This window comes from Aplidium turbinatum, chromosome 11 (genome assembly GCF_918807975.1).
Source record: "Aplidium turbinatum chromosome 11, kaAplTurb1.1, whole genome shotgun sequence".
Taxonomy (NCBI): domain Eukaryota; kingdom Metazoa; phylum Chordata; class Ascidiacea; order Aplousobranchia; family Polyclinidae; genus Aplidium; species Aplidium turbinatum.
In genome coordinates this window covers 6,141,914-6,160,869 of record NC_137482.1, presented here as the reverse complement: position 1 = coordinate 6,160,869, position 18,956 = coordinate 6,141,914, and the positions used below count along the sequence as shown (strand labels likewise).

Sequence of the window (18,956 nt, the reverse complement as noted above, 5' to 3'; positions counted from 1 at the left end):
AAAAACAAGATCTTTGCTTTCTCAAACTCTGGTTCTGGCAAATTTTCATTGCAGGCCTGACTTTATCCCGGAACTTCAGATTTATCTAATTCCAAATTTTCGTCTCCAACGACTTTGAAATTTTTCAAAATCAAGGACAAAATCCCCCATTTGGTATCTACTTCTGTGTTTCAAAACTTTTTGAAAACTACACGCAATTTGTCACAAAAACATTATCAACGGCACAGAATTAGGTCATCAAAAAGTTCACCTTTATTATCAAACAATTTTGCGTGAAGATATATCAGTTTTACAGCTGTGCATGTTTCACAGTGCGATCACAATTTTACAATATGCTAATGACTCTACATTAAAATAAGCTTAGCAGAAAGTAAGATCTTTTGCGGACCGGCAAAAAAATTACACGGACCGGCACCGGTCCGCAGACCGGCGGATAAGAACCACTGGGCTAGACAATGTAATGCTGTACGGTATCTCACTGAATCATCAAGTAGCCTACAGCCGCATTGGGCTAGTTGTCTTGTCAAAGAGTGTCCATTGAAAGCAACTTACTGTAAGTATATCTACATGTATTCTTTAAATTAGTAACAACATCTTAGAAATTTAGTTGCCTACACTTCACAGTCAACAAAATACAAAACAAGATTAAACAAATGTCAAACATTCTTTTTCTGATGACACTTCACCAAACGTCAGTTTTGATAAGTTATGTAGCTGGATATTTAATGTAGCCTAGTCGATGTTACTTTCTTCTCAAAAGTCGAATATCATTCTTTTTCGCTGTCCGCTTTTGCTTTGCTGTTTCGATAGCCATATCCAAAATAAATAATCAATCCTAAAACAGATTGAAATGATCAATAAATCATAAGGCAAAGTTAAACTGCGTTTTTAGCCTAAGAGAACAAAAGCAAGTGGCTATAAGCAGCAAAGCTGCAGCAGCGTTCAATTTTTCAGGTTCTTTTTTTAAAACTTACGATAGAACTCACGTGGTAAAAAAAAAATATACGAAAAACAATAAAATAATCATTCACCTATAACTATCCACACTGTGAACCGTACCCAGGTCTCTGGATTTAATTTGAGAATTAGAGCAATATTAATGACAATGCTTGCGAAGGGAATGTATGGAACCAGAGGAACCTTTCGAAACAAAAAATAAATGTCGTTATGTTACCGTACAGGTATAGTGATTGGTACGGTGCGAATATGGGCAAAAGGAGAGTCAAGTAGGCTACTTTGTTTCTACTTATTAAGTTAATAAAAATCTTTTTTTATTTGTGCAACGCCTGCAGACGTTTAATTTTTCCTAGCTGCCCCAGACAGCTGAATCCGTCAATTTTACATTGATTCCACGTCTGCAGACGTTCTATTAATGTAAAAATGATAGATTTTGTTGCATGCGTGGGTAGCCGACACTGTTCTCTTGTACGTTGCCGGGGAAGCTAAACCTTCTTCAGCTATAGATTAATTTGCTCTTGAGCAGCTGCAGTCACTTTGGGTAAGCACAGCTTATTGATCAGTTTGATTTGAAAAACCTTTTTTGGAATGAAAATAGCCTCCTCAACAAACGATTGGAGATTACGACTGGTAGCCTACAAAGAACAATATAAGTTATTTGGTATGGCAAACATAGCCTATAGCAGTGCCTTTCAACCTCCCCATTTCAACCAATGGGGTGGTATGCGCTTACGCGATTGAAAAAATTGTAATACGGATGACAAACGTTGTGCGGTGGAGGCGGGTGAAAATGTCCATCATTTTTACTTTCGTTATGTGTAGGCCTAGCCTAGTGTAATGTGTAATAATTCAAATAAGCCGTTTTGAAAGCAATAGTCATGTGTCTTTTATAACCCTAATGCCATTTCAATCTTTTCGTCTGATTGACTTCGTTACAGGATTGCCAGTTTCGTGTTTTTTTTACCAAATTGGGCTTGTTTTAATTCAGTCCCTGGCTCCCTTGCGAGAAACAATCAAAAGTTGCGTGTGTTTGGGCTAGTTTTGATTTTTGGTGACGGTTTTATGATTTACAATTTAGAAGTGTGTTACTTATTCAAATTTACACCAGAAATGAGGGTGTGGCTGTTATGCAACAAGTTAGCGAGTTTGGTTCAAGCGGTTAATGATGTTTTTAATTTTGGTGGAAGCTCTTCATCCATTTTAAAAAGACTTAGCAATTCCAGCACTCAAAATGTTTTTATGCAAAATCCCACTACCCACTTAGCTGAAAAGTGGTTATGTCCAGTAATTGATATCGAAACGAGAAAAAGGAATTATCTTCTAATCAAGCACCTAATGATATAATGCTTTGAAACAAGAAGTTGCGCCTAACTGTTAGAAATAATCAGCAGAAAATGAAGCAATAAATATAAATGGATAAACAAAAAATGCCAATTCCTATGTAGCCTATATTAATTGACTTGCTTTGTTGCAGTTAAAATTTCTAGGCCAAAGAGCAGTAGCGAGTGAAGTAAATCAGAGTTGAATTTAGATCAATCCTTGTAAGCTGTCGATTTAATAATCGATTGAATAAAAATTTAAATTAAAGAGCTTCAACAGTAGCCTACAACACTTACGTTCTACCGGTCGTGCTCTACAGTTTAGTGTGTGTAAATTAGACATCGTCAACAATGAAAAAACTCACTAGCCTACTTTTCACAGTCCCATTATGCAAACCATGACCAACAAAAGGCTATACTTGACCACACCAAAATAGAAGATCTATTGACATTGACAAACCTACATCCAATTGCAGCAACAATAAAACCGAAAGTTTTAAAATTGTTTGTCCACACTAAAAGATCAAAATTTGGAATCAGCAAAGTTTGCACAGCAGGTAAAGTCCAAGAAAATAGAAAACGTGGCAGACAACCAAAATGATGACAAGACAACATTCAGGCATGGACCGGTCTCAATTTGGCGACCCAATTAAGAGGAGGAAAGAAAAATAGCATCTACTAACCTGAAATGTTTTTATGGAACCATCTTGATTGAAACAGGAAATGAAACAGACCGAACAAAACACTACAATGATGAAGAAAATAAGAATCACAAGGAACCAGCCTTTTTCCACATTTCCATTCCCAAACAGCAACATTATTGAAGCCATGGTAGAACAGACTATCGCTACTAATAGACTGAAAAATGGAGGATTTCCAGGATTGCAAGAAGTAGTCCATTGGAAAAGAAAACCTAATCTTGAATACAAGACAGTTTTTTTAATTGTTCCATAATGAGATGGAAGCAGAGAAATCTGTTCACTGCTAGGACTGAGAACAGATTTGGAATCATTTTTTTCTATTTCATCAGATCCACAGTCAATTTCTTTTGAGCTCAGCTTTGTTTCTTCTGTCTGTCGCTCTCTAAGAGAGTTTTCTGTTTTTATTTCTTCGAGATTGGTGTGCTCAAGCTTCACGTCATAACTGACGTCACATTCATCAGATCTCTTATAACTGTACGTGAAAAAAAAAGTAATTAATGTTGAGTAAACAAAGCTTTGAAGAATTTTCATTTTTTAGAACAACTAGGCTAAAGGTGACCATGTGTGAGATTTGCATCAAATACTGATTGACTTGATAGGATCTTGTAACAGGCCTACCAGGCGTATTGCAACCATAGGAACATGCCCATCAACAATGTTTTCAACTCATTTAAAATAAACCCGTTGCTTAGTAGTTATAATAATAACAAAAACATTTGTATAGCGCCACATTTACAGTGCAAACTGTGCTCACAAGCGCTATACAGTGTACATGACGAAGATGATACAATAATACGGTACGATAGTAAACTCTGCTTCCAGCATATAGATGCTTCCAGAGTTTGCAAAAGTTTTTTAATGCTGCGGTACTCTCTAATGGCGCTTTTGCGACAGCCAAACGAAGTAGCCATCTTTAAAATAAAACTAGCAAACTTGCTGTGCAAAAAATTTCATTTTACCTTCCTTATTAATAAAACATGTATATCTACCTGAACAGAATAATTACCTTGATATTTCGTTTGGGATATATCGAAGCTTTATGACGCAGATAGCAACAAACGTACATGCCATCAGTTGACCAACTGCAATCATCTCAACTAAAGTGGTCAAGCTAAACACGACAGCCATCACTGCGCTTATGAAAGCAACTATCACGGTCGACACGTATGGAACCTGCGTTTGTGTCAATGTGGTGTAAACGTTAAAGGTACAAATGTAAAAAGTAAAGTAGTACTAACTACTGTACGTTTAAAAGGATTCGTCTGTATCATATCTGACACTTGTTTGAAGATCCCTTCAGGCAGGGTCGCTGAGAAGATAATTTGGGCCCGATATACCAGTTAGATTCTCAGGCTCCAATAAACACTTCTAAGAAAAACGCACTAGGCCTATATCCAACGAATAGTCTGCACACGAGGGCGAGACAATGCGCAATAACTTTTCACCTGCGTCGTCGGATGGATGATTGTTAAAAAATTCCAAAGCAAACCGTCTCTTGCCATCGCCAGCAAATATCTTGGAATAACAAAAAGGACCGATAGAAGACTGGTTACCATAGCAGCTAAAGCACCAATAGAAACCACGTATTTAGCCCAATACCATCCTCGAGATTCATAAGCGCTCGGGAAAGGAGTGGATGGTGATACATCGTACCAAGGGACCATGAGAGTCAAAACAGCAGATCCACCAACAAAAGACACCACAACAAAGGTGATAGAGATCAATAAAGCCATAGGAATGTCCCTGAAAGATAATCAGGCTAATTTAACAACGAATAATGATAACAACATTGTGGTTTGTTTATTGTCATTCGTCAACTGCTAGGGTCTTTTAACGACAGTGCTCATTTTTAATTTTTGTATCATATTTAGAATGTCATCATATTATTGTCCGACTTATCCTCATTGCGTTATGCAAGAAAGAACGCATTCAGTAGCTGTCTTTTATAACGTCTTCTGTTTGACCTGACCTGGAATCGAGCCGAAGGCGAAACCCTCTGCTACTGAGCTGGTCTAACAAACGAGCAATTATACCACCTAATGGTGTGAGTACAAAAATTATTAAATGTTTGAGTATCCTATATTTGATCACAATTTTCTGTGTAAGCTATTCCTATTAGTTATCGGAGTTTTAAGGAATTGTAAACACACAAGGCATTTTTCATATTTCAATACCGCTAAAGATTCTATATCCCGTAGTTTGAAGCCATGTAGTGCTTTAAGTTGTTAGGGTTGTGTTTTCAATTTTACATATTTTTGTAAACGCATTCAAGGATTTTATTCTTGAGGGGGCTGTGTAGCTGAGAGGTAAGAAGCTTTGCAACATGGACTTGAATCTTACCGGGCATAAACCTAGGTTTTTCATAAGCCTTTCTCATGTAAGCAAGTCAACCCTACGTTTCAATGCCTACCTTCCGGCATTAATCGCTTCCTCTGTAGCGGAGGCTACAACTTCGTAGCCCACGTAAGAATAGACGAGAGTTGTGGCGCCACTGATCATGCCTCCCCATCCGTACGGAAAGAATCCCCCTTTGACGTTGACCCAATTATCCCAATTTGCAAGACATAACCCTGTAACTGAAACATTGAAAGGTTTTAGCAACATCGTTGATTCACATTTAAACGATTGCCACAATTTACTTCAGATTCTGTGACGTAGACCTAGATAAAAGAAGAACGTCTTTGCAGGCTGAATGTAAAACCTGGCACAACAAAAAATAAAACATGAAAATCTTTTAGTTTGTAAAAAAAAGAATATCTATAAGAATTGTAGAGTTGAGGGTTTGTGGGATTTCATAAAGAACTGCTAGGATCAAAATTTCATTTCACTTATTAGGCCTAGGCCTCAAAAAGACTTAGTCTGTGTGGAATCGAAAATAATCAAGTCATGCGGTAAAAAATTTTTATGTTGCAAAGGTCATTAAAGCGAAAACGTAAAGCAAACATTATTCTAGGAATTTTTTTCCACTTTAAGGTTAAATGCAACTTCAATTACGGTGTCCCAAAAACTCTAAAATAAAGGTTTCTCGTTATACAGTACAAAACTCCCCCCCCCCCCCCCCCCCCCTTATGTTTACAAAAATGTTTTTAGTTTGAAAAGCACAGCACAAAATTACTGATGTCACCTGTCGTCGTCTACTTTATTGAAAATTTAAATCAATTAAACTTTACAAAATTCTTAGGAAATTACCAAGCGCCAATAGAGCCATCGGCTGAAATAAAGACGCTCTGTCTACTAAGCAGCAAACGGTCTGTATGAATAATTCATGAACTGCCTTCCATTTGTTTAGGTGTACCGTGTACCTGACCACTTTTCTGCTTTTCAGGATACACTGGTTAAGATACACTGCGTTAGACCTTTCAGCTTGCAGACTAGCAATAAACTTACCAATGATGAAGATAATCACCAGTATGTTTATTGATGCGATGATAATGTTGATTTTTGATGATAATTTTACTCCAGCAATAAGCACTATTGTGAATATAAAAATAAAGCCTGCAGCAAGGAAGTCTGGATAAGTTCCTACAAATCCTCCAGGCATCGGAGTATTTGCTTCCATGTATGTCTTAATGGCTCCTCCACATAAACCATCGAAATACCTGAGAAGATAGACAAACATTATTGGCTACAAGTCAGTATTTTAGTTTGCATCTCTCAAGTTAACCAAAACAATTATTTTACCTTATAACATCCCATAAAAGGTCATTACCATTGTTTTTTTGTTTTTTTATTAACAATTTTTTTAATATTTTGTATGCCAGGTCGGCTGTATAGCCAAGTAGTGAGATTTTTAGTTTGACATTCGAAAGAGTGTTGGTTCGAAACCGCTCAAGAGCAAGAGGCTGTGTCCTTGGTAGGACATTCAAAAGCATGCCTGAAGATGGACTTGAAGATTGGCTTCTTTGCCTTCCGCTTCCTGTCCACTTGATCTAAATTTTCAACTACCGACCTGGACCCCACACACACAGCTATATTTATCTCGTTCACAGGAAATTTGATTCGAAAAAGTTAACTTCATGCACAATACTTTCATACCCGCTGCTTGTTTTGGCAATGGCGGCAACATAGATAGCATGTTCAAACGCAACATTCCATCCAATCAAAAACGCCCAAAACTCTCCAATACTTAAGTATGTGAATTGATACGCAGATCCAGCCACGGGAATTCGTGCAGCAAATTCTAACATGGTGCCAAGAGAAAGGTTTTTAGATTGAGTTATACAGTGGATTTTACGTAGGTAATAAATTTTACGTATTTTACGTAGCCTATTCATTAATGAACAACAAAATGATAAAACAAAATGAACATTAATTAAAAACATCAAATAAACAAATTCATTTGTTTCCCAACAAATAAACGATAAATGGAGTCTGATAAACAACATTAACCTCAGAAAATTGAGATATTTCGGACACGTTGCAAGAAGCAACTCGTTGGAAAATTCAATGTTGACTGGGATGGTGCAGGGCAAACGAACAAAAGGACGTCAAAAAATGAAATATTTTGACAATATCAAGCAAATTACAGGAATAAAAAGCATGCCGGAAGCACTAATAAAAACAAAAGACAGAACAAAATGGAGGCAGTTCATAAGGGAGATCACAGCTGATCAAACATGATCAATCTGTTGAAGAAGAAGATTCATTAATTTTACGTATTAATAAATTTTACTTATTTTGCGTAGATTTGATGTAGTAACGTTGATTTTACGTAGGATATCCATCGCAATTGTTAATAAGCAGAAAAGAATCGTCACAAAGCACGAGAGTGTTTTATAACCCCACATCGAGGTATCGTTAGACTTTTTTCTCACTCCTGCAAGTGACTCATTATTTCGTTTTGTAAATCAGGAATCAAAATAAAAAAACTTTCTAACATTTGTATTTTTAATCGGTTGTTCAATGGGTAACCTAGCTTCCAATCCGCACAACAGGTCCCCTATATTCACTGCTTATTTATGTGCAACGCACCAAATATGAAACATCATCATTCTGTGATCAATGTAATTTACTGACAGTGAACAAGATGAAGATTATGTCTTAATCAATAAACCTTTCCGTTAGTACACAAAACAGTAGGTTAAACCTTCTGCTCTTTCTTTCATCATGAATAATTAACTTAACAAGATATTGGAAATTTTAACCAAACACGATTATAGGATTTTGTCTGAAGTGAAATTAAGGAAATCCCAAGATAGCAGAGAATTGACACAAAAACAAATTGGCACAAGCAAATTAACGTGAAAACTTAAAAAGTTAATTGTTTTATTTGACTTTATTTTTTGACCCGATAAATGGTAATGGCAATTAAATAAATCCGGCAGAATTTACCTGCATAGCACAATGCTGAAAGAATAGCTGCTACAGCGGCAAGCAGGTAGCCAATGACAATAGACGGGCCGGCTATATCTCTGGTCACTGTACCAGCCAGCACATACAAACCTGAGCCTACCATGCCACTGATGGCTAAGAAAGTAAGATCGACCAAACCGAAGCATCGTAGCAAATCTGAAAATTATAAAAATGGCACGTTTTGGTAGATCGGCAGCCGTGGCCGAGTGGTTAGCGCGTTGGGCTTGCAGTCGAGAGACTGCATGTTCGACTCCAGCCACCCGCACTTGCTGTTGTTTCTCTGGGCAAGAAACTTTACGATAATTGCCTCTACCCAGTGATCGATTTCGAGTAATGGGTAGTACCAAATTTAAGTCATAAGTAGAGTAGACAACCGGAAACAGACATTGCAGTCGGCTGCAGCGTGGGTCAGGTGTACGTCGGAAGGCATACACCGATGCATAGCGCTCAAGTCCGCTTTCCCGCAATGCAGGATAAAGACAAAGAGGATAATAAACAAAACAAACAAACAAACAATTCAAGTGTAGTAAAAAGTACAGTAGTAGGTAGCCTATGAAGAATTTCCCAGAGTATTTATTCTTGCCTCATTTACAAGTTAAAAGCAGCTAATTTTCTTAAACAAATGTAAAACACATGTTTGGTTCAGTCTACTGCCTCCCATTTAGTATTGCAATAAGACGCACTACAGAAAACAAATTACCCGTTCTTTGCATGTCATCAGCAATACTTTTCTTTCTTACTAAATTTTTCATAAAGTTTGAACAATTTCCGATGGATGACATAATTTTTCAAGATGCAGCAAATTTGTTGAAGGTCAAAGAATATTTCAAAAACTCAATTAAGCTACGGTTAAATTTCCTTCTTGGAAAACTATGCACATATGGCCTGTGCTATGACAAATAAGTTACATGTTACTCCGTGCTTTTTCATCTGTTGCAACAACTTGCTGGAAAATTTATTTTTTTAATGTATTTTTTTTTCAGAATTGAGTAAAGAACGCAAAGACTCATACGGAGCCAAAGTTTTTCTACTCTTGGCTAAGGCTATGCTTTCGCCTGGTTTGCAGTTTATAGCCTACATATAGGATACACAAGAATTTATCAATAGCAAAAAGCTTACAAAACCAACCACAAAGAATAGGTCTACGGAGTAGCCTATAATCTTCTGTAGGTTATAGTTGTAGTAAAACATAGTTTTGTCTACAGGCCGGTTTCTTAAAGTCTTCGACCTGGCTATGTTTGTTTGTACTCTCTCACCGTGTCAATCTTTTGTACCGTGAGCTACTGATGCGAATAAAACAGTTCAACACTACTTCTCGGATAAACTGAAATGATCTGCAAATGTCATGAAAGTTATTTCACAAAATTTGGCCTGAATTTTTTATGCTTGCATTAATTTGACAGACTAAAACGTTGACTTGACTGCATATGAAATTAATATTTTACTGTTCACACTGGCGCATTCTGTTGAAATGCAATAAATATTGATTTTGTTTTGCATTTGCTAAGTATGCATAGCCTACCCATGATTAAAATGCTTAAGAGCACATCTTCAGCTCAAAAAGAAAGCATGTAGTTTGACTAATGTAACATTTCATAACATTTACGCTAATTAGAGTAGGCTACTACATGGCTACTATTATTGATCGTTCTTGTCATATTTTTCATAGTTCCCACGATGAAAATATGTTGGTTGATGTGTTGTTGTTATATTGATCTGTTGTAACCTATGGTTTATATTTATGACTACTTTCTGAAACTTATATAAATCAGACCTTCACATTTGGGTGAAATATTATTTGAGCATATTTATAATGACATTTTCTGGTAATTGAAACTGGGGTATATCTCATCAGCCTAAAAAATGAGCAGAAAAGCAAAAAAACAAAGAAAAAACAGCTAGGACCATTTCATCGAGCATAACTTATTTATAGTAGTAGGGGCGTAGTGTCCATAATGATATTAGCTGAATGTTTCAGCCAATTCAAAAGTTCTTTACTTCTTTGCTGATGCTGCAGAATGTAGATCTAATGTATTTCTGTTTGAATTTCCAACGGTTGTCACTAATTACACACCTTTTCATACAATCGTAGGCTAATAAAAAAGTCTGTTCACTGCCTACCCTAAGAAAGAACAGTAGTTTTAGATCTAATCTGCGATTATAGATGGCAAGGCGAAACACCAAAACGGTGTTGGTCTAACTAACTGGTATTTTTTTACATACGGTATTTATCTTTTCTTCTTCTTTCAGCTTTGTAGAGAAAATTGTTTTAGTTGTATAACCAAGAGAAATTGTTTTAATTGTATAACGACGGAGGGAAATTGTTTATTTTTAAATTGATGTTATTAATCCACTGTCTTTGCAGTTTTGATGCTCTCTGAATAATCATAATAACGGATGTTACAGCTTACACAAAGATGTATTATTTCCTTCCTGAGCTTCTCGACCATTGCTTAAATGAGGCCAACACTTCATGATTGATTCCCTTATCAAGAATATTCAACACCAAAGTTGGTTATAGTGTTTTCAAAATAAAATTTCGTCACTAAAATTTTTATTAAAAATCTTCTTCTGAATTTACCAATAATCCAAAGAATGTGTAGTGGGATAAAAATAATAACACTGGTCAACAATTTGAAACCAACTTTCTGGTGCATGAACAAAATAATTGTTTTTAGGATAAATTTGGGTTGCTGACTTCAAAAATGAAGTCCATTTTTGCGTATCAAATCTGTTTTATTCGCTGCAGCCATCACACTAAGTGTTCATTTTCAAATTCCCCGCCTGACTTCATTTTTGGATTTCCCACCCTCGAAAAACCCCAACACCCTTCTGATATTGGTTGCACCAAAAATTGTGTTGACCCGTGATAATCAGTAAGGCGAAGAGTAAGCCTAGCACACTGGTTATAGGCAAATTGTTCGTAAACAATTGTTCGTAAAACAATTGTTCGTAAATAGTTGTTCGTAAAACAATTGTTCGTAAGCAGTTGTTCGTAAAATTAAATCCCTAAAACAATTCTTCGTAAATCATTTCTTGGTATACATCAATTTTCAATTGCATGCACGAAGAAATGCTTTATGAAGAATTGTTTTACAAAGAATTAATTTTACGAACAATTGTTTTACGAACAATTGTTTACGAACAATTGTTTTACGAACAACTGTTTACGAAAAAATGTCGGACACCAGCACACTTAATTAACTGATTCAATTATAATTTTATTTACAATATATGAAAGAACTTTTACCAAGCAAGTGTGGCTTCATCAGTATTGCTTGAAGGTTTAAGGTGATTTGCAATTATTTATTTTGACACAAAGATCTAGTTTGAGAGTGTGCATAGTCTATTCAGCAAGCAAAATGCTTTTGCGCAGGGGCGGATTCGGAAAGTAGCCTTAGGGAAGGGGAGATTTCAACAAAACATAATGATGTGTATGTCTATGGTTAATCCGACCTAGCAAATACACCTTGAATAGAGTTACTTTTCTGAGTTTTAGTGGGGGGAGGGGGGCAATCGCCTCATTTTCCTGCCTTGGAACTGCCACTGCTTTGTGATAGTTTCGAAGCGATGTTTTATATCAAATCCTCGCATTTGAATGAACTCAACGTTCTTCCTCTCACTTCAACAAATCGCCTGTTGTATCACTTGGCCCACTTGTGGTGATTGCAAAACAATTCTGTAAATCTTACCACATTATATCAGTGCTGCGGTGCAATTCTGCACAGCAACAAGACACATAATAGTAAAATATTTGTAACAAGAAATCGTTTGACTGAAGTTATATTGATACGACCAGTTGGCCTACTTTCCAACCTGTTTTGATACATTCTCCCCAGTGGTCAAAGCCGGATTTAGAGAAAGAAAGGCCCTAGGCTATTGTCCATTTGAGGCCCCCTAACATCCACCCTAACAGCCATACAGACGAGTATTTCAAACATCCACTGATACCATGGTGAATTAATTATTATTAGTGGTGGAGAAATGTGTACGCAAGCAGAGACGTTGCCAGCAGTCCAGCACAGAATTTTTTTTTTATCAGGTGAAAGTTTCTCCAAATATATAGGCCATGTTTAACATTTTTTAAATACAGGTAGTAGCCTACATCTTAAATTTTGCGGCCCCCCAAATCTTGAGGCCTAGGCTTCAGCCTTTCTAGTGTAATGATAAATTCTGCACTGCCTGTGGTCATGTCTAAATATCTATTCATCACAAATGCAAAATCAGATGTGGCCGTGGTTTCAAAATAATTTATTTACCATAATAAAACGTTGCTAAAATAAACTTTTTCTTCAAGCTTTATCACTATTCGTTACTACCACACTGATTTCCGTGAAAAATAAATCGATTTTGATTTAACTACACCGAAAGTCATATCGTAATTACATTTCATTCCAATTAGGCTAATAACAAATAGAAATTGTATTAAAAGCAACGGAAATATCACCTGGTCAAAGAGTCTCATGTTTAATTTGCAAGCATTGAGCATACTTGGTTTGGTTGGTTTGATTTTTAATCTTTATCCTCGGACTGACAAAACCTTGCTAGGTTATTCCTGGTAGTTTCGCAAACTTGTAGAAGCTTTTGACGCAGGGCCGGTTACCGAGATTAAGAGTGAAGTTTTCTGATTGTTGAAGTGTTGTTGCCGAGAAATTATTTCGTTAATTAGGTGCAGCTGAATAGAGAGCAGTCCTTAGAATGCGTTGTTCAAGCGCACACCCTGAGAGTCGAACCGGAGCTGCTTGATCTTGACGTTTCTTCGTTCACGAAGTCACGCGCTAACCAACTGAGCTATCCGGGCGAAACACCTCGTCTGGCAAAAGAATGCAAGGCCTGATCCAACATTTTTTTTTTTGCAGAAATTATTCGAAACTCTGGTAGACCTTTGTTAATTCAGCTATTGAATCCTGAGGCGACTAACTTTTGTATGTTTATCTAAAACCTGCTGAATATCAAATAACATAACGGTTTTCATGTAAGACCATGGCGAAGAGGGGCCGGCCAGAGGGGGCCATGATAAAACTATACACAAATAAACAGGAAAGTTTCCTTCCTGCAGACACAAATATTCTCACTGGAGAGAAACACTTTTTATGTTAAGAGATATTGCTTCAGATTTGCAACTAGGCTATTTGTGAAAGACAAAATAAACTAATCATTTCTAACCTCATAGGCAAGTTAAATCAACTGTTGGCCTATATTTAATCACTAGCTGCCTGAAATTCGAAGCTCATCTTATACAGTTACCGGTAATCCACTTTGTTGCACTGATCTGTTTGCTGACAGAAACAATGCAATGATAATGGGCAATGCCATTGGCCTACACACGGGTACCTAAAAATCGGACCTGATTTGTCACATTCTGAAGATCCTGATTTTGCTGACTTTTGGTAACTGTCTGAATAAAATTTTATAAAACTTATACTTTAAGGCTTCTTTGCTGTTTTGTCCAGGTGACAAAATGGGTTTTAACATCATCAGGAGTTGAAAAACAGAGACAATTTGATTCATAAAATGTCAGTTAGACAGTTTATCCATTCAATAACAGTTTGATTGGACGTTTACTTTTCTCTTTTTCTACCGCTTCCATAAGGCAACAAAGAGCTTTTATATCATTACGAGTCAGCAAAAACTCAGCAACAAAATCTCACAAAAGTTCAGCCTGACAGTGGAGCTGTAACGGTAATCAATATCTGCAAAAAGTGACAATCAGGCCGCATCTCCAGGTAAAAATATTGACTTTTCCGGAATATTCAAAACGACAGAATGAAACAAGGACCACTGACCAGGAAACATAATTAAATTGAAGCTTGTTGCGCTAGGCACTGGGGACTCTCCAACACATGCAAGCAACAATGCGACGAAAAATCCAGCAAGTCCCCAAACAAGTTCTAGTTTTAGATAGTTTTAGTTAGATGCGATTTTTTTCCCATTAGGACCCTAGCCAATAGAAACTAACAGCAAAGATTGTGGTAGGCCATATTCTTCTCAGTCTTAGTGTAATATAGCCTTATGCGTTTGAGTCTATTCCGGATCTCTTTTTTAGAAACATTTTTTGTTTTCTATGGAAAACTTTGTTCTTTGATAAAATTGGCGGTAAGTTGCCCTCTTTCTTAAAAGAATCTGGAAAAAAATACATAGGCCTACTCACTGGCTAACTGCGGCTATTTTATTTATATGCTAGCATTATTAGTTGTTTAATGCAAACTTGTTGAATCATTTTGCTTGGTGACCTACCATATTTCAACCCTTGAGTAGGCCCACGATTTGCTCACGTTTTGTTGCTGCTATCCTTCGCTAAACCTTATTTGCTACATCAAGGAAAATATTATCATGTTTTAAAGTTGTCATTGAAATATTGAAACTAAACTGGACTTTTGGTCTTATTATCATGCCTTAGAAGATAACAATAACTGGGCCTATATCAGAACGATATCTATAGATTATGCATTATTATTTACAGCCATTTATCGAGACAAAGATGGTATTTTTCGTTTAGTGTGTATCGCATACGTCATTTATCGTCAAGAACGGCATCAAGCACCCTGCTGTACGCTAGCCTACTAAACTCTTTCTCTGCCAATGTCGGCAAAGTTAAAACGCTTGTGAAAAAAGTTCTATCTCGGCTGTCTATAGGCTACTGAATCACCTGTTTGAAGGCTAATTAATTATTTATTATCTGACGTATTCATAAAACTATGTAAATGCGTAGGCAAGGCAGTGGCATGTTTCCACACTCATGTAAAATTGTAACTGAGCTAATGCAAATCAATATCTTCCAAGCTGAATTTACGCCGGAAAAATCTATTAACAGTCAATAGTTGCATTTTGACAATTACAAAAAATCGATTAAAAATGGTTTGTCACTCCCACTCAGCCGACGTCTAACTTAATTCTCAGGGCAAGATTAGCCTGTAAAATTGAATTTGAATAGGTGTAGGCTGCAAAGTGGGGGATTTCTCTTGATTGATTTTCTGTTCTCAGTACTCTAAGCTAATGGGTGACTAAATAAATAAAATCTTATGTCCAGAGGACATGTGCGCTCGACTACCTGGATGACATTTCTCTGCAATAGTTTGATAAGGGAAGCAATGGTGGATCCAGGGGAAAGGTGACCATTGGAGTGATACCTTCTAAAACATAGAAAAATTGATCTTATTCACGGTGCATTTGCAAGGTCTGATTAATGTAGACCTGTACATCATTGTGGTTTGTTGAACTTATTGCCTTTAGGCAGGCCCGGATTAAGGTCAAGTGGGGCCCCTGTGCTAATGAATTTTATGGGGGCCCTTACCAGCTTACGTGGAGCGTAATGGAAGTAAGCTGGTTTCGCTTGCAGAGGAAACCGAGCTTAGCTAAGTTAGATATCTTTGAAATAGCACGGGATCGATGATTAAATAGGTAGGCACTTTAACATTACCCACTGGTCGAAGAGGTACGCAATCATGCGTGACATGTTCAATCAATATTTGTGTTTTAGTCACAATTTCGACTTGTTAAAGTGGCTACCATTAAGATCCTTCTTGCACTCAGTTCAGTTGCAGAAGAAAAAATAGTATTAGCAGAGGGTGGGAATCGAACCCACGAAATCGAAATTACTATACTCCTCTGCCCTAACCATTAGGCAACGGTGGTTGTGGTGAAGCATTCAGTTAAATTTCTTTGTATCAAAATTTTTCGATCAGAATATCACGTCACGAGTCACATGACTGAAATCAGCTGAATCGCGAATGAACATGTCACGCATGATTGCGTACCTCTTCGACCAGTGGGTAATGTTAAAGTGCCTACCGATTAAATAAGCATGTGCAAATTAAGTCAGCAATGTTTACGTTATAATGGATGCAAAATCACACACATTAAATCAACGAAACCGTGCAAGGGAAAACATTGTAGCAACTAGCAAGGGACCACTGTTAGTACTGCACACTACACTGCACACTACACTGCAAATTGCAATGAAAGGTTATTCTGAATTTCTATTCTAAACTGCTCTTTCATTTACTACTAACTACCAATAGGATTTAGAAAATTAACATGAAATTCAGCCGAAAGACTTTTTTCTGGCTTTCTTTGCTGCAAAGTCTGTAAGGATAGCATCAAAATTTAGAAGTCGCAGTTTATCACACTCTATGCTGAGAATACAAGAACCATATTTTTATTTCACGTGAAGGGGTAGATATATTGATAAATGTGTTACTTTTTTTATACAGAGGGGCCCCACTTTTCTTAATTTTTTTTTTTTAAATTATTTTCAGGAAAAATTTGTTATTTTATTTATTTCATTTTTAGGAAAAGTGGGGCCCTCTGTCTGCGGGGCCCCTGTGCTTTAGCACACCCTAGCACAATGGTTAATCCAGGCCTGCATTTAGGCTATCGAACTAAAGTTAGGATGAATTATACGCGTAGGATCCAGGCGTGCAGAGGAGCAACCGCACTTTCAAACGTTTTAAATAGGCCAAGTCAGAAATTGTTTTCCTGGTATGAATGGTAAAATGAAACAAACATGTGCCATTTTTGGTGCAACGTTTTTGTATGCTGAAGACAGTTTTGTATGTTCGGTGTGAATCTCGCCTAATGCTTCCAACCATGCTTCAAACGTCTGTTCAAACGAAACCTATGTCTAAAAACTTAGTATCAACATGCTCAATTACTCAGCTGACTGAAGTTGTAGCCTGCAAGTTTAGTACCATAGGATAAAGTAGGCTACATAAGATTTCAAATAACTTTTCAACTTATTTTCAACCAGAGATGTCTAAAGAAGATATCAAAGAAGATATACTTCTTTAGATATTCCTGTTTTCAACATCTGAAAATATCCAAATGCTTAAAAAATTTATGAAAAATATGTTCTAATCGAGATGTGCCAAACTTGACTTTAAAAGTGATGTTTTAAATAACATCAAAATGCTCAGCTGAGAATGAAGTCTACAAGTTTAGCCTAGAATGATTAGCCTAGTTTATAAAATTTTTGAAATAAGTTTTAACTTGTTAAGATTTTAAATCATTAGCCTACGGTATGACAATTTGTATTATGAAGTAGGACAACATGTAGACTTATTATTATCTTACTGATGTGAAATGCTTTTTTTTGTATTGAGTTATTTATATTGTTATGATGGTTTCACATTGTTTGGGCGATAGCCTACTTGTATTTGACAAATTAACTTACATTAGCCTACAGTAGCCTATATACCAGGGCCAGGCTATTGGAAGCAGTGTAGAATTTTTAATCAGTTGGTCTATATCAGTGGTTTTCAACCAGTGTTCACGAAATTATGGCCAAGTGAGTTCCGCGAAACCCTAAGGTTCCGCCAGTAAGTCTAAGGGTTCCGCAAGTTTACATTCAAATCCTATTATTATATGCATATTGTTTAAAAATAATGAAATATTGATTAGGTTTGCCACTATTAATAAATTTGCTACACTTTAACACGTTCGCTGCGATCCCGGATTTTCGTTGTTTTTTTGTGGTGCGATTAGGCTACCTTTAATTTTTTTTTTTTTTGGAATGTTTCATTGGGTTCCGTTCCACCAAAAAGGTTGAAAACCACTGGTTTATACGCTATGTTGTAAAAACGTTTGGGCGTATTTATTTATATTTGGGCAAGAATTTTTTCGCACCCCCAAAAACTAACTTTTCCCTTCGTCTATGGCATGAATGACTAGGACTAGGTGATGAAAATTTTAGCCTACCACATGCTAGAATTGGCATCTCTAACATGTGAGATGAAAGCTGTAGCTAAATCAAGAATTTTTGACGAAAAAAAAATTGCAAGGATTAGCCTACGTTTGAGCTACGTAGGCTACCGTAGCCTAATAGCCTAATCAAAGTTTAAATTCGCAACAATTCAAAGAATGCTGAACTGTCAAGCGGTCATAGGACCGACCAACTTTACAAACAAAGAATTCTCAAGATCAAGCTGTAGGCTACAGGTTCAATTCTTGGGGTGTGCAGCTGTGTGCTTGAGCAATGCATATCAAGCACTGCTCTCCATTCAGCGGAACCTTAGTAGTAGACGAAGTGGGCTAATTCTCACACAACACCTTGATAAGCGACAATTTCATCATCATCAATACGTGCCGTCTCCTAGCCGAGTAGCCTATTTTAAACCACTTGGTTTTGCCCATTTTTCCCTTTTGTTGGTGCCAAATTCGTGTGTTTACTGTTTACTTCACCGTTCTCTTCATGTTTGCGCCAGCAATAAAAAATAAATTGAAGGTTGGCTGTCATTTGCTTCCACATGCCGCGTTCTTCCACACGTTTGCTTCTACATCATGTCATGGTAATTTCGCTCTGTCAATTTCGGTAACCGGACCTGAGTCTGTGGTTCAAAACTCGTGAGTAGGCCATGTAACATTTTCAGGATTAAACAATCAACAAGTTTTTATAAACTAAGGATAAAGATTCTCAGTATGGTTCAATCAATCAAGCAGAACCACCAGAACAGTGCGGAAGATGATGACAATTGACACCATTCTTCTTCGTCGTATGAGCTTTCTTCCGGACTATATGTTAGGGCATGAGGTCATCAGCCACTCGACAGTCTCATCATGCAGGGTCTTCAGTCCAAGCTTTCCATGTGGTGGTTGATGGATTGGGCAGTCATGGACGACATGGTCTACT

General features: G+C 36.9%; 1 protein-coding gene across 1 annotated transcript; it reads right to left on the bottom strand.

The window, feature by feature from the left end:
- Positions 1-767: 767 nt before the first annotated feature.
- On the bottom strand, positions 768-9,111 carry LOC145779765 (cationic amino acid transporter 4-like). The gene is made up of 10 exons (XM_082591405.1): positions 9,030-9,111; positions 8,309-8,485; positions 7,013-7,157; positions 6,365-6,576; positions 5,388-5,553; positions 4,423-4,720; positions 3,984-4,150; positions 2,960-3,449; positions 1,032-1,140; positions 768-835 (listed from the first exon to the last, which is right to left on the bottom strand). The coding sequence occupies exons 1-10, from the start codon at positions 9,109-9,111 to the stop codon at positions 768-770; spliced, it is 1,914 nt and encodes a 637-aa protein (XP_082447531.1).
- Between the last annotated feature and the right edge of the window lie 9,845 nt (positions 9,112-18,956).